The sequence below is a fragment of the Protobothrops mucrosquamatus genome, unplaced genomic scaffold, assembly GCF_001527695.2.
Source record: "Protobothrops mucrosquamatus isolate PMUCROS unplaced genomic scaffold, P.Mucros_1.0 scaffold175, whole genome shotgun sequence".
In the NCBI taxonomy this organism is placed as follows: Eukaryota; Metazoa; Chordata; class Lepidosauria; order Squamata; family Viperidae; genus Protobothrops; species Protobothrops mucrosquamatus.
The window spans coordinates 204,189-220,907 of NW_015386535.1; the positions used below are offsets into that span (position 1 = coordinate 204,189).

A 16,719-nucleotide genomic window follows, 5' to 3' on the forward strand; every position below is an offset into this window, starting at 1 on the left:
TTGTAAAGCACCCAGAGTTGCCTCTAGACTAGATGGATGGCAAATAAATAAATAAGTAATAGCATTAGTAGTATTAATATTAATTTTGCTTTTCCAATTCTTATCCACCTATGTTGGATGGGGCTCTGGTATTTGAAGCCCCCTGTACATCTGCAAGCATCAGACAGCAGGCGCATAGAATCCATTCCATATCAAAGATGTAGTGCAGGGATTAAAAAAAATTGATTGACTCTTATTTCCTTGCCTATATTTTTCCCAGTGACATTTTTCAAGTTACAGTATTGTTAAACACTCTGGAAAAGGCATGGTAGTGTTTTTGACGTGGCATCGCTTTCAGTCTCTTGCTCTGTTCCCCTATTCAGTAGGAAGGGAGATGATCCTGCATGCCGGAAAGTGGACGATGGGGTGGAGGGAGAGAGAGAGAGAATCTAAGAAGAACTCTGTAGGAATAGCATCGCTAAAATTAGCTGAATGTGCGCTGTGAAGGTGTGCCTAATTGGATGTAACTTTGTGGGCAAAGTGGAGCAATTCATCACTGAGACATGTCCTTTTTCTTTAAGTCCCCCACTGACTTTTTTTCCCCCAGACTATAGATTAATGGGTACCACAGGAACTTGGGAGGCAAATGTATTTCAGTGAATCTTTTGACCTCTTGCAGTTCAAGATCAATTTTTAATCGTTTCCCCTAGATAATCTGCTGTGGACAGCCCCTTAAAAGTAAAGTGATTTGTGTTTGACCAGGGAATTGAACTTCAGAGTATAGGCTGAATATGGGGGCCATGGGACAGGGGAATCAATGGACAGTTCCGTCTTGGTTAGCCTACTGTACAAACAAGACAATTGAACACCTTTCAATTCATTATTGGAGTAGTAAGACAGAAGATCAGGCAGAAACCTATTAAAGAAGTATTAGGTACTGGATCACACCTAGATAGTTTTTTCAGGCACAACCTATAGACTTTATCGGGAGCTTCATAGCATCACAGTTAGACTGAATTTATAATTGAATGTAGTTGAAACATGGCCTACATATATTAACATTGGAGGTGCATCTGATTAGTAATCATCCAAACATACAATTGACCTGGGACCTCTTTCTCCTCAGCTCTCCTGCTTTCATAGCTTCCAGCATACCCCCTCTAGTTTCTCCTGATGGCTTTTATAGGGTTTCATATATTTTCTTTCCTTCAAGTAGACTGACTTTTTACTTCCCATTCAGATGCTGCAAAGCGTCAGCATTTTGTTGCTAATGCCTTCTCTCTTACCAATTGCAAGGTGTAACTTCTGTGACATCATGAAAGGTAAAGAGATTTGCAAAACCTTCCATGTCACTGCACCGTATTGTTCTATAAGCTTAGGAAAATAATGTATAACTTAGATGACTTTTGAGCCTCTGTCTTCCAATTTATAAGCTCTTCTTTCCTTTTTCACTTTCCTCTTTATATACTTCAGGGGAAATCACCACCACATCTCTACTGGACCGGGAAGCTAAATCAGAATATATACTCATTGTACGAGCCGTGGATGGTGGTGTTGGTCACAATCAGAAAACTGGCATTGCAACTGTAAGTTTCACTGCAGTGGCTTCATTTGATGTTTGTAATATAGTTATGTATCTAAATTCTTTTAGCAATAATTGGCCTTTCTATCTTGAACAGAACTGTTCTTCCTTGACTTAGAAACTTTCAGGTGTCTACCTAGTCAGCAATCTAAGAAAAGAACAAAGCGTTGAAATGTTTTGCAGGCTTGTTGAAATGTCATCTCAACTTGGTTTCCCATATTAAATTACTACTATCATTATAATACATCAACTGTATCTTCTACATATATTCAGTAATTAAAGAATTTACTATTCTGTTGATGACCTTTTCTGTCATAGACATTTTAAGCCAGTAATTGAACCTTAATATTTTTCCACAAAAACTTAACATAGAAAATTTGATTTCACCATCCTGGTACATTTAAAGCAACCCAAGAGTCTTTCCACTGATTAAAAAAAAATAATAAGGAGGGAAAAGGCTGACTATAAGAGACTTTTCTTAAAATGTTATTTAGTGTACATCACTTTTTAAAAAGGAGGAGGAAGAGAAGGAGGAATAGAAGGAGGAGGAGGAGGAGGAGGAGGAGGAGGAAGGGATTCTGTATCAGTTGCAAGATATGGCTAAGATAGTCATTTTCTTGCCCTTTTTCTGTCATGAAACAGTTCTGATCTTTCATTCTCCTATTCATATCATTTTTGTGCCTAACAGGAAGCTACAAACAGGAATAATTAAAAAGATTATAGAATTAAGGAGATATTGTTGGATGGAACTCAAACCAAAGTTACTCCCTATCTAGAAAAATTAGCTCACCCATTTTTGGGATGAAATGATTTTTCTGCTTGTTAAATCCTTTCAAACTAGATTAAGATATTTCTCTTCCTGTACAATGTAAGCAAAATGCCAGCCTTTGGATGTCTTTGCAGAATTATTTTGAATTCACTACTTATATTTTCATAATTTTTCATTCAACTCATTAGAGGTTTTCTGAAACTGAGAATTTTATCTTGTCAGAACAATGACAAGCCTTCTGTGGGTTGACTTGACAATATGGAGTTCTCGATTTTGATTTAGGACATCACAGCTTGTACTGTTCTTCATTATTAAACTTTCTAGATTATTTTGGCCAGTTATTATAATTCAACTGAGACAAACCCATATTTTCAGTTTCAAATGAAGTGAAAATTCTATTCTGCCTTTTAGAGCATAAGGATAATCAGCATGCCAAGATATTAGTGTAGTAATAATTGTTTTATAATTGTTATTTATTCTTCCCTCTCCTCCTTTTTCTCCCTGGCTTGGAACATGTGAGGAAAATACATATTTTAGGCCATATTATTTATAAGCAGGTCTAATATTTTAATTAGAAAAAAAGCAACATGACAGAAAAAAACTTTGCAAAATTAAGGAAATATTCTCATTTGATCTGGTCTGTCTTTTGCCATAACCACTTTCTTTACCATACAGTTTTAAAAATTCCTTCCCTTTTCTATTCTGTATTTATTTTATATTTCGTTTCTTCTCTCTCTCTCTCTTGCTTTTTATCTCCTCCTCTTCTCCTTCCCAGATATCTTGTAAACCATCAACAACTGCTTTTCTATCAGGTCACTGCCCTTAGGCAGGCATCTAATAGGAATTTTAAATGCTTTAAATAATTTAAAGGGACAGTGAGAGATCAAGGCAGCATGTTTAAGCATTTTCTTTCTTTTTCCATTGCAAACTGCTTCCATGATTCGCTATGATGTCTATAGTGTTAGATGTGATTATTATTTTATTGGCTATTCAGTTGCATTATCTTAAATATATCTTAAATATATCCAAATTCTTTTGCCTCAGGTTTCTTTTGTGAATTCTGTAGAAAAATTCATTCATAGTGTCATTTTTATTTCATTTCAGGGTAGCATGTATCAGTAAAAGCTGCAGCCTTTAGTATCATATGGTGAAATAAGAAATGCAAAACTGCTAATGATAAATCTTCTCTGTTTCTTATGCTTTGTTCATATAAGGCAGTGTTTCTTAACTTCAGCAAGTACATAGTACTATCCAGTATTTGAGGGGCTATCACAGGGAAGAAGAAGTTGACCTCTTCACCATAGCACCTGAGGGCAGGATAAGATGTAATGCAGGGGCCTTTTATGACTCATGGACTTCAACTCCCAGAATTCCTCAGCCAGCATGCCTGGCTGAGGAATTCTGGGAATTGAACTCCATGAGTCATAAAAGGGCCGAGTTTGAAGACTCCTGATGTAATGGACAGAAACTAGTCAAGGAGAGAAGCAATCTAGAACTAAGGAGAAATTTCCTGACAGTGAGAACAATTAATCAGTAGAACAGCTTGCCTCCAGAGGTTGTAGGTGCTCCATCATTGGAGGTTTTTAAGAAGAGATTCAACAATGATTTGTCCGGAGTGGTATAGGATCTTCTGCCATAAGCAGGAGAATAGACTAGAAGATCTCCAAGGTCCCTTCCAACCATATTATTCTATGTTCTATGATGAATGCTCCAACATGCTGACTGGAGAATTGTAAGAGCTGAAGTCTACATATCATAAAGTTGCTGAAGTTGACAAACACTGACATAAGTCAATTCAGTGTTCTGGTGGTGGTGACTATTGTTATTTTTACTATTATTATTTGCACGGGGGGGACTCAAGACATTTACATGGGGGCCTCCCCTAAATTTAGACCACCAGAAGCTGGGCCCTATTTTGCAACCATTTTTACTGCTGTCATTCAGCAAATCCAGCTTCCCCATCTGACTTTGCTGGTCAGAAGCTGGCTGGGAAGGTCAGCAAGTCATGATCTCACGACTGCAAGACACCACAACTGTCGTAAATGCAAGTCAGTTGCCAAGTGCCCAAATTGTGATCATACGACTTTGGGGTGGTGTGATGGTCACATCTTTGAGGACTTATTCTAAACGACTTCTTCTGAGGCTGTCGTAACTTGGAATCCTCATTAAACAGTTGTAAGTCAAGGACTACTGTTCATACTACTGGACTTTATATTCCAATAATGTGATGAGGTTTACCTCATTAAGATAGAAAGCACAGGATCCTGCAGATATTTCTAATTCCTGCAGGTACAGCAAGGCAGATTGGGCTGAGAGGGAAAAACAGAGTCATCCAAAGTGAATCATCCATCCCTTTCTGGTCAAATGGGAACTAAAATCTGTCTCCTCAGTTCATGTCTGACTGTCCTACCTTTCCAAAGTTAAGAATAGCCGGAAAGGCCCTAACTAGAAATAGATTCACTTTTTTCTTGCTCATCACTGTCCATAGCTAGGACAGTGATGAGCAAGAGGGAGTTTCACTTGTGCATACCCTGAGAATACAAAAGACCCCAATCCCTTGGTTTAAATAAGGCTATTTATCATTTGCTACAATATTGTTATAGTGATTGAGGGATTAAAGAAGAATTTGTCCATGTCAGCATGCACATCTTGGTGAGCAGTTTAACCTTGAGACATCTGCGCTGGTTGAATTCCTCCTGAGTGCATTGTGTTCTCCCAAATTAAAATAGCATTTATATCTATTGTGCTTCAGCATTATGATTCTGAGGAATAAGGATTGTTCTTACCCTGTACCACAGTATTTTCTACAATGAACAGGCCAATGTTCTCATCTAATAATTCAGACAGGACAAGTGGTATGGGAACAGTAGACACGGAATGCTTTCTTTCTTTAGTGTAATTCATTTTCCATTTCTACTCGTGATAATGAATTCCCTGGACTCCAAAGGAGATACATAGTACAGTCCAAGCCTCCTGCTAGAACAGAACAGAACAGAACAGAACAGAACAGAACAGAATAGAATAGAATAGAATAGAATAGAATAGGAGGTCTTCTAGTCCAGCCCCCTGCTCAAGCAGGAGAACCTACACCATCTCAGACAGGTGATTGTCTAGTCTCTTCTTGAAAATGTCCAGTGATGGAGCGCCCATGATTTCTGGAGGCAAGCTGTTCCACTGGTTGATTGTCCTAGCTGTCAGGAAGTTTCTCCTCAATTCCAGGTTGTTTCTGTTTTTGCTCTAGTTGACTGACTATAGGTTGTCCTTGACTTATGACCACAATTGAGCCCAAAATTTCTGTTGCTAAGTGATACATTTGTTAAGTGAGTTTTGCCCCATTTTACAATCTTTCTTGCCACAGTTGTTGCAGTTGTCAAACTAGTAACACGGCTGTTAAATGAATCTGGCTTCCCCATTGACTCTGCTTGTCAGAAGATCGCAAAAGGTGATCACATGACCCCGAGATAGTGCAACTGTCATAAATATGACTCAGTTGCCAAACATTTGAATGTTGATCTGGTGACATGGGAAAGGCCACAATGGTCACAAAGTGTGAAAAATAGTCATACGTCACTTTTTTCAGTGTTGAAACTTTGAATGGTCACTAAATGAACTGTTGTAAGTCAAGCGCTACCTGTATACTCTTCCCTACAACTTTTAATGCTATTAGTAGCTTCTCTTCTTTATTGAAATCCACTGTCATGAAATAGTTACAGTATGAGGGGAGGAAACCATATTGATCATTGTGTTCAAATGAAACTGACTCTCAGATAAATGGATATAGGTTTTTAGTTTAAATTAGAAATATTTAGTTTGCATATTATCTAAAAGTCATTTTAGCTGACTATTGATTTATATACATAGGCTAAAGAAAGTGGATGACCTCTCTATTAAAACTGGACATTAACTGGTTTATCTGATTGTTAAAATTCCCAAATAATCTTAGAAACAAAGAGCAAAGCAAAATTTAAAAATGGGCTTCAGCTGGTTAAGATGCTAAATTACAAGCAGAAAAAACCAAATTCTAGTCCTTCCTTAAAAATGAAAGCCCGCTGGGTGACTTGGAGTGAATTGTCCTTTCTTAGCCTTAGAAAGGAGACAACAGCCAACCATCTTTAAGATTTTGCCCAAAAGATCCTGACTGGTCCTCTCTATGAAGTTTCCAGGAGTCCAGATTAACACAAAGGCACAAAAAAAAAGCACAGTGCCAAATCTCACTATTAAAAATCTTATTTTGTACATGAACTTCATCTAAGCTTCCTGATTTAATCAAAGCATAGAAAGAAAATAGAAGTTTTAAAACTAACAGACTCATTTCCAAATACAGTAAGAATATCTGTGGAAGAACTTCTCAGTATATTGTGTGTAACTAGGAGGCAATCATGGAAGCGGTGTGGGAGATTGGTGAGAGAAAAATTAGTCAAGAATATTTGTTTTGTGACTCATGCATTCATCAATAGAGGTACTGACATTACATTGTCCGAAAGGCTAAGCAGAGAATTTTGAAAACCTTCCTGGAGTTAGGGCTTAGAGCAGGGGTCTTCAAACTTGGCCCTTTTATGACTTATGGACCTCAATTCCCAGAATTCCTCAGCCAGGCACACTGGCTGAGGAATTCTGGGAATTAAAGTCCACAAGTCATAAAAGGGCCAAGTTTAAAGACCCCTGGCTTAGAGTTACAGGAGGAGAGTTAATACCTCCTCCTCTATCAACAATGAAGAATAAGTTTGTAAAGGTGCTATAATAGTGCTGGGAGAATCTGATTGGAATACCTGAAAAAACGTGTGAATATACAACTATGGTTCTTTTCAGGTAAACATCACTTTGCTGGACATCAATGATAATTATCCTGTATGGAAAGATGAGCCATATTTCATCAACCTAGTGGAAATGACCCCTCCCAACTCCGATGTCACAACAGTAGGTGTTCAAGTATACAACACACACTCTCCTGTGCTGCGGCTTTTGGTTTCTAATATGCAAAAATCACAGTTTGAATCCTATTAGATCTCTTTAGCTTTGCCCTTATTGGTTAAAATATTTAAAGCATAGTTATAAAATATTAAAGGAGGAGGTATGGAGTACATAACTGAAAAGGATTCCGCCAATATGTTTAACTACATAATCCAAAAAATGTATACATTTATAAATGCGTTTTTGGACTGCACAAGAAGTCCATTTAGAGGAAGGGTGTTTTCAAAAGAAAATGAGCTAATGGGGAAAAGATAATTAGCACATGTCCCAGCTTTTTCACTAAAGATATGTTTGAACTAATGTCATACATAGAGGCCCAATACGGAGTCTATAGTGGTCTTTACTTTGGCTTCAAGATTGACTTAGAACAGGGGTCTTCAAACTTAGCCCTTTTATGACTTGTGGACTTCAACTCCCAGAATTCCTCAGCCAGGCACACTGGCTGAGGAATTCTGGGAGTTGAAGTCCACAAGTCATAAAAGGGCCAATTTGAAGACCCTTGACTTAGAATCTCTTTGATATATTCATGAATTCATTCCTGAGTCCAGTATTTGTCCCATCATATTGTTAAGGTACCACTTCCACCACGAATGTTATCTAGCTAGTTCCGTTGCCCATATGACAAATGATTTTTTTTCCCTGCTGCTGCTTTTGTGGGGCACCATGTTGAGACCTACACACCCATTCAAGGAAGCCCGGGCACCTCCTGCATCTCATTTGCTTCTTGGACATGGATGTCTCATGACAGGAAGAGGGCAATGGGGTGACTACGTTATTAGATAGCAAAAAAGCTTTCAGGATCCATAAAGTATAGGATAGGGAAGGAAAGGGAAGGAAAGGAAAAAAACAGCACTGTAGCTCTCTATATTTGGGAGTGAGGGCAAGAGAATGGAGGGAGCTGCTTTTCTTTAATGAGGTCCATACCTGCATAGATTTAGACCATGGGTCCTCAACCTTGGCAACTTTAAGCCTTGTGGACTTCAACTCCCAGAATTCCTCAGCCAGCAAAGCTGGCTAGGGAATTCTGGGAGTTGAAGTCCACAAGGCTTAAAGTTGCCAAGGTTGAGGACCCCTGATTTAGAACATTCCATTACAAGAGTTTTGCTTATTTTTGCTTAATCTTTCTCCAACAAGCCAAAAGGGTTGGCCTTGTCTTTTCTTTGTCTGCTCTAGGGACTGCCCCCCCCCCCTCAAAAGCCATCTGCAGGCTATAAATTGCCAAGCCTGGTTTATTGTTTCTGAATATGATGTAGTAGCTGCAGCTGGTTTGTTCAGTGTTTTCTTCTGATGGTTTGTGCAGTTTAATAGCAGCATGTCTGAGCATCAGTGTAGGGGGTGTCCTGCTGGGTTTTAGCAGTCTTAAGTAAATTTTCTAGGAAATAAATCCAATTGCAGTGAAAGTAACCCAGCTGGTTAAAATCTCACTCTAGAGCAGTGTTTCTCAACCTTGACAATTTTAAGGCATGTGGACTTCAACTCCCAGAATTCCACAGCCAATGCTGGCTGTGGAATTCTGGGAGTTGAAGTCCACATGCCTTAAAATTGTCAAGGTTGAGAAACACTGCTCTAGAGCTGCAACTGTACATTAGGAATGCCTTTGTGTCTTTTTGTTTTATTTGAGCTGTAAAAATTTCAGTGGGGAACACCAAGGGTTGAATGGAACTTCTCCCGTGACATTTGCTTATCAATTTTAGGAGGCAGCCTTATATGATTGGATGCAAAATAATCACTGTGGTTTTAAGTAATAACTGGATTTTTTGACATTTAATGCAGTGTTTCTCAAACATAACTTCTTTAAAGACCTGGCCGGCTAGGAAATTCTGGGAGTTGAAGTCCATGCACCTTAAAGTTGCAACAGTTGAGAAACACTAATTTAAAAACTAATTTATTGTCTTGTAAAGTTCTTTACAAGTAACTGTCCATGAAGACTATTTATTTATAAAGACAGAAACTGTAAAACAAATTGCAATAAAAAGAAACTGCAGAGGTCAGTTTTAAAGCCCTTTGTAAAAAGTTTATATGAAGGATGTTTCTCGTGTTACTTTTTCACAGTGCAGTAATAAACACCCATGTCCAGGAAGTATGGCATCAAGAAAAGCATCATTTGGGATGCCAATGTAACCAAACATAGCCCAGTTCATGCTTGCAATTGAATCAAGTGGGCACACTTTTTACAGAGGACACTTAAAAGTTTTTCATATTTCCTTAGTGGAAAATTGTTAATGGTGAATCAGATATCCTGAACAGCAGGTTCATTATTTTCAGTGATTACTGTATGTTAGATTGAGGAGCGCTAAAGTTCATCCAATTTTCCCAGTGTCTCCATGAACTGAATCTTGCAGCCAACAGCAATTAAGACATATAAAAAGTCACAATCCTTGCAATGTCCTAAAACATAAGGAGTTGTATTGGCACAGTGGTTAGAATGCAGTATTGCAGGCTGATTCTGCCCACTGCCAGGAGTTCGAGCCTGACTATCTCAAGGTTGACTCAACCTTCTGTCCTTCTGGTAAAATGAGGACCCAGATTGTTGGGGCCAATATGCTGATGCTATAAACTCCTTAGAGAGAGCTGTAAAAGCCCTACAAAGCGATATATAAGTCTAAGTGCTATTGCTATTGCTCTAAGGCTAGAATTCCTTCACCTCCAGTTTCTGCTCTACAAATTCTATGGCAATTCTCTGTGGTTGGATAAACATAAATCACAGACATGCATAGTCCTTGAACTGCATTTACAGCTCCCAACTTTGCAAGCATTCCTGGCCTTTGTGTGTGCAAATCCATGTGTTAGGGTTCTGTTGTGGTTGTTTTTTAAGTTTGAAAAAATGGCCAGTTTCAACTTTTTCAACCTAGTTTGTGACCTCCTTCAAGGACCTCTTTGAAAGGCATTGATTTAAAGCCCTTCAAATCCCACTGGCAAAATAAAAGAGAGGGAGAAGGGAGAATTATTCTCCATCACACTAGGAGAAAAATGACGGGCGTGAAACAGAAAATAAATGAGGGGAAAGTGAAGAGAATCCACAAAATCATCAAACAAGAAGACCCTGCTTTAAAAAAAACCCATAATGAAACATTAATCTTCTGGGGAGGTGTGGAAATAGCAAAGGTATGCAGTCCAAGTTCACTCGTTGTAAATTAACTCTCAGTTACCTCAAATAACCTTTGAGGTTTTCTTCCTTCCACATCTAGGAGTAATCTTTGCTTTTTGAAAACACCATCGGCCTTGATTCTGCTATAATTTCTGTTTCAATTGGAAAACAAAAGTTGCAACTTGAAGCATACATTCAGCACATACAGTAGTGTATGTCATGATTTCACGTCCTTAAAATAACATGTTAGAAGTCCAGATCACATTTAAAATTCCAGCCATTTTTTTCAGACGGGGGTGATTTCTTTTCAGTCTATTCATATCACTTGCTGTTTCTTTGCATTTCTTTGTGTTCTTCAGCTTTATTAAGCATAGCAGTGGCAATAGCACTTAGACTTGTATACTGCTTCAGAGTGCTTTACAGCAGAGGTCCCCAACATTTTGGGCACCAGGGACCGGTTACATGGAGAGGTTTTTCTGCGGACCAGAGGGGGCGTGGTTTTGTGTGCTGCCTGCATCCTGTGGATGGGGTTTTCCTTGTTTGTGCAGACCGGTTGCTGGCATGCCGCGACCCGGTACTGGTCCATAGACCAGGGGTTGGGGACCCCTGATTTAGACCACAACCTACCACTGGATAAGGTAGAAAAATGTGGGTTAGACCAGAGGTCCCCAACTTTTTGGGCACCAGGGACCGGTTACGTGGAGAGAGGTTTTTCTGCAGACCGGAGGTGGGGTGGTTTTGTGTGCTGCCTGCATCTCACGGATGGGGCTCAGGAGTTCAGGTAGTCCTCAATTTATGAACAAAGTTGAGCTCAAAATTTCTGTTGCTAAGTGAAACATTTGTTAAGTGAGTTTTGCTGAATTTTACGACCTTTCTTGCCATAGCTATTAAGTGAATCACTGCAGCTTTTAAGTGAATCTGGCTTCCCCATTGACTTTGCTTGTCAGAAGGTGGCACATGATCCCGGGACACTGCAACCGTCATAAATACATGCCAGTTGCCAAGCATCTGAATTTTGATCACGTGACCATGGGGATGCCGCAACGGCCATAAATGTGGAAAAATGGTCATTAGTCATTTTTTTCAATGCCATTGTAACTTCGAATGGTCAGTAATCAAACTGTTGTAAGTCAAGGACTACCTGTAATACAAGTAGCTCTCTTTCTTCTTGTTTTGTCCCACAGCTCCCCAGTGAGGTAAACTTGGGTCCCCAACGTCTGGATTCCCCCATAGGGAACTCATTTTTTTTTTTTTAAAAGAAACTGATCAGACCGACACTTTCAAGGCTTTCTACAGCCTTCTTAATCCCCAGAGCACATTTGCAGAACTACAAAGTAATAATAATAATAATAATAAAGTTGGAATGGAACCTTGGAGGTCATCTAGTACAAAGTTTGGGAATCCCTATGATATATAAAGATTTTTCATTCTTAATTCTTACAAGAAATGTATTCATTTCTTATTCACCCCCATTCTCTAATGAAAGTATTATTTTTTAATTTATTTACAGGGAGATGAGCAAATTAATTTATCATCAGGAAGCTGCAACCCTGTAAACTTTGAAAGACACTGTAAAGCAAAAATCATAAAAAGTAGGCCTTGCTGATGTGAATTACATAAGAAATCAGTGGAATCTAAATCAGGAGCAATCAGTGAAATCTAAATCAGGGACAGGTTTTTTTTTACAAAAAAAAATCTTTAAAACAAATTTTTTTCTGGCATGTGAGGAATCCTGTGGTTCAAACAGCTGGTGGAAGATGTAGCTATGGCAGTTGAGAGAAGTTCCTGGATATGCCTGCCTCAGGAAGCTCATGAGCAGACTGCCACAATGGGTCTGTTCTTAAAAATAATGATTTATTTATTCATTCATTCATTTTTACATTAGTGAACTAACCACTATTAGTTTTAAAATTCTGCCTTCCCACATCATTGTTTTTTTAAAAAAAGATTGGCATGTCTTTAATACAAACACGTGTGTAAAGGAAAACACTATGTAGACCTCCATAAAAAATGGCTTGTTTGTTCATTTTAAGAGACTTAAGTAGCCACTATAGTCAGTGGAGGGGCTCAAATATGTGAACAACTGGTTCTCTGTGTGGATGCCGCTTCCGGAAGTCCATTCTGGGCCTGGGCAACAAAAAATTAGCTACCAGTTCTGCCAAACTGGTGCGAACCGGCTGAATCCCACCACTGACTATAGTGTAACAATAATCTTGGACAGTGCACAAAATATTAAAAAAAAAAAAAAAACCAAACGATAAAATAAAAATCAATTAAAAACTTTAAAGGCTCGTATCACCCTGGGGCTGCATATATCTGCACACTATCTTGTTGGGTTCAAGCTTGAGTCTATAATGGGTCAAATGAATCCACCCTGAGATCATTTATTTGGGACTTACACCTCCCATTATGAATTTAATTTAGGGAACCGATTGTCCAAGATGATACCATAGTTAAAAATAAACATCAGTAGAAAAAAAATGCACTCATTTATTTCAAAGAGAGACTTAATTTTCATTCTTGAGAAGTTTACCATTCCTTGTAAGAAGCAGCTGTATTTCAGAGCTTTAAGTGAGGCTGCCACACTCCCTAATTTAAACTGTTCCTGAAGATCTGCACAAATATAATATCAGATCTATCACGCATGTAGAAATTTCAACAGTGGACCTGCTGCGAATGTATTTGCACTAGAAAGCAGTTCAGGAGTTCTTTGCTTGATGGGTAAGCTTTTTTAGTCCTCACTGCTAGTGCAAATTGATGAATATTTAAATACAGTGCAATATATAACTGAAGGATGCTCTTTAATATCACAAATAGCAGTTTCTTGTCAGATGAGCTGATACTGAAATTCTGTGATTTTTATTCTTGGTAGAATTTTCTCTTCTCCCGATTTTTAGCATTGTTGCCTTTAAAATCATAAAAGAAGTATTTTAATATTTCCTGATAATGTGAGGGTTCTTGTGGATAAGACATTCATTCTGCATTTGCTTCACTCCAATCACAGACTATTAGGAAAGACTTAGATGTCCTCATCTTTCATTTATAATTATTCCATCTTTCTTCAATACTTCTTACATCATTTTCTCACTATTGAAAAACCATTAAGGAAGAATAGCTGTGGAATGTTTTTGGACTGACAATGAATTAGTCGTATATCTCAAACACCCAAGGGTCTTGAACTCTTTAAATGTGTGCTTTGTCAAGTTTCAGAAGGAATGTGATGAGGTAGAAGGAAAGTTCATTTTTCTTCTATAATTATAGAGTTTCCTGATCTAGATTGCATAGATTGGGTAGCCACTAGATCAGGGTTCTTCAAACTTGGCCCTTTTATGACTTGTGGACTTCAACTCCCAGAATTCCTCAGCCAGGCATGTGGTACATTTGAGTTTTACAACTTCAACAAGATTACAAGTGATGCTTGTATCCTAAGCATTTCAATTTCATAACTGAAACAAATGCTCAAAAAATGAAAAAGGTTGTTTAAAATTTCTTCATATACCAATAAAGCACACCTTTCCGATTTCTGTAGGTGGTAGCTTTTGATCCAGATCTTGCAGAAAATGGTTCCCTTGTCTACAGCATCAGACCACCAAATAAGTTTTACAGTCTTAATAGCACCACGGGGAAGATTCGGACAACAGGGGTTGTGTTGGACCGAGAAAATCCAAACTCCCAAGAAGCTGAGCTCATGAGGAAGATTGTGGTCTCTGTCACTGATCGTACGTTTAAGTTATATTAGCTGCTTTATTATGGTTTTTGCTAGGATTTACTTTGACATTGTATCTATTGTATATTGTTGATAAAATTTGGCTTTTCTCTCACATATTACAGGGTTTTGAAATGGGTATTTCTTTGAAAGTGCTACTTTCTAAATTCTGCTTTTGTGGTCTAGTGTAATTGAATTTTTTGACATTTCCCAAAACTACCTAATCCTTGAAGATTTCCACCTCATTTTAAGATGGTTCACTATGACGATGTCCTCACTGGTCTTCAAACTTGGCCCTTTTATGACTTGTGCAAAAAGACACCCCTGCTCGCATTCAAGTTCTGTAACTGATTAAAGTCGTTAACGTTGGTTATTATTTATTATTATTTATTTATTTATTTATTTATTTGGTGCCTTTGAGTCAGTGTTGAGTCCGGGCGACTGCTTACACACAACCGCCTGCGGTTTTCTTGGCAAGGTTTTACGGGAGTGGTTTGCTTGCTTCCTAGGGCCCGATGCCTTGACTGCTACACCAAACTAGCCCTCATTTCTCATCTCTCTAAATCAGGGGTCTTCAAACTTGGCCCTTTTATGACTTGTGGACTTCAACTCCCAGAATTCCTCAGCCAGGCATGATGGCTGAGGAATTCTGGGAGTTGAAGTCCACAAGTCATAAAAGGGCCAAGTTTGAAGACTCCTGTCCTAGAAAGTCTCTTTGACGGGTTTCAATGGAAAAGATGCTGGTGGGATTGGTCTTGTGACTTTTCTGACCCCTGCAGGTGGGAGGCCACCATTACGGGCCACAAGCAGTGCAACTGTGTTTGTGAACTTACTGGACCTTAATGACAATGATCCCACCTTCCAGAACTTGCCTTTTATCACCGAGATTCCTGAGGGTCTTCCAGCAGGGTCATCTGTCTTCCAAGTGAGTCTTATTTTTCATCTTAAGTATATGCTAACTAAAAGACTGAGGAGCATAGTTTGATCTATGTTAAAATCGGATTAGTGATAGGGATGACACATGGCATTTTCTTCTCAGCAGTTTGATTACAAGGTAGTCCTCAACTTACAACCACAACTGGGATCAGAATTTCCATTGCTAAGCAAGGTGGTTGTTAAGTGTGTCATGTCTGATTTTACAACCTTTTTGCCATAGTCATTAAGTGAATCCAGCTTCCTCCACTGATTTTGCTTCCTGGGAACTAGCTGGGAAGGTTGCAAATGGCAATCACGTGATCTTGGGACACTGCAACCCTCTTATTTCCATGTTGGTTGCCAAGGGCCTGGATTTTTATCATGTGACTGCAGGGACGCTACAGTCATAAGTCACTTTTTCCAGTTGTAATTTCAAGAGGTCATTAAACAAATAGTTGTAAGTCGAGGATTATCTGTACATTTTTTTACAAGTGGCATCCCTTCCCTTTCAGAATTAAATGATCAGATGCTGTTTCTTTTGATATTATCTTCCCATTTTGTATGGTAAGATCAGGAAGAAGTTGGGAGAGTTAAAGATAATGATGAAGCAGCAGCTGGATAGCACAATGTTTCTCAATCTCAACAAATTTAAGGTGTGTGGATTGCAACTCCCAGAATTTCCCGTCAACATGCTGGGAGTTTACATTCACACACTTTAAAATTGCTAAGATTGAGAAATACTAGGATAGCGGGCTAAGCCCCCCGTTCATCCACTGGAGTTAGTCCACCCTCCAGAGGGAGTATAGATTAAGAAATTTTTTCTCAACTTTATTCAGGAAAATCTGATTAAATGTCAGGAATCAATACTGCTAGCATTTTGTGTTTGTTTTGTCATTTCCTTGCTTTGGATAATATCCTCTTTCCTATCATAGTTGAATTGTGTCTTTTATTATCATCTAACTTATGCTTAAATTTATTTCCTATATTTAAAAATAAGCAAGAGATTTAAATATCAATAATAATTTATAAAAGCCACTCGGGATGCTTCCCAATCTGCTATTTGAACACCATTGCATTAAGCTTTGTAATGCAAAATTCAACTATTGTAGGAGTGGGTGGGAAAAGATAAAAATAATTTAATAGTATCACTATTACACTTAATGCAAGCAAATATACTGTGAATTAGCCTGACAAGTTATTAAAAGCAGCAGTGAATTTTATATCTAGTGATAGATAAGGTTCACTCTTGTTTGCCAAGATTACATTAAACATAAAGTGATACCTTGGTACTTAACTGCTTCAAAACTCATCAAATTTGGTACTAGACCAGGGATGTCAAACTCACAACATCACGTGACGTGTCGCAACGTATTGTGACTTTTTTGCCATTGCCGGCAATAGGGTGGGCATGGTTTCACTACAATGCATCCGGCCCACGGGCCAGCAGTTTGACACCCCTGTACTAGACTCTTTTTGATGCAAAAATGTTGTTGTACACACAACAAAATGTGTTGTACTCATTTGTTTGGTACTTGATGTGCTGTGACAGGAAGAGGGGGACGGCCATCGAGAATAGACAGGAAGTTGGCCATTCCGGGAGAGTTGCTGACCTAGGAAAAGGGACAAATAGAAAGTTCTTCCCAGCCTAAACAAAGGGTTACATGTTTGGTAATCATCATTTTTAGTACTTGTCTCACCTCCCAGAACCA

At 38.5% G+C, this 16,719-nt stretch overlaps 1 protein-coding gene across 1 annotated transcript in view; it reads left to right on the plus strand.

Annotated features, from left to right (window-relative positions):
- CDH23 (cadherin related 23) overlaps window positions 1–16,719 on the plus strand; it is a gene marked incomplete at its 5' end in the record, with an annotated part of 322,097 nt that overhangs the window by 160,166 nt on the left and 145,212 nt on the right. Inside the window, 4 exons of the mRNA XM_015813612.1 lie at window positions 1,453–1,565; window positions 7,140–7,247; window positions 13,919–14,108; window positions 14,875–15,020. Coding sequence (XP_015669098.1) covers window positions 1,453–1,565; window positions 7,140–7,247; window positions 13,919–14,108; window positions 14,875–15,020 — 557 coding nt within the window. The remainder of the gene's footprint in view (window positions 1–1,452; window positions 1,566–7,139; window positions 7,248–13,918; window positions 14,109–14,874; window positions 15,021–16,719) is intronic.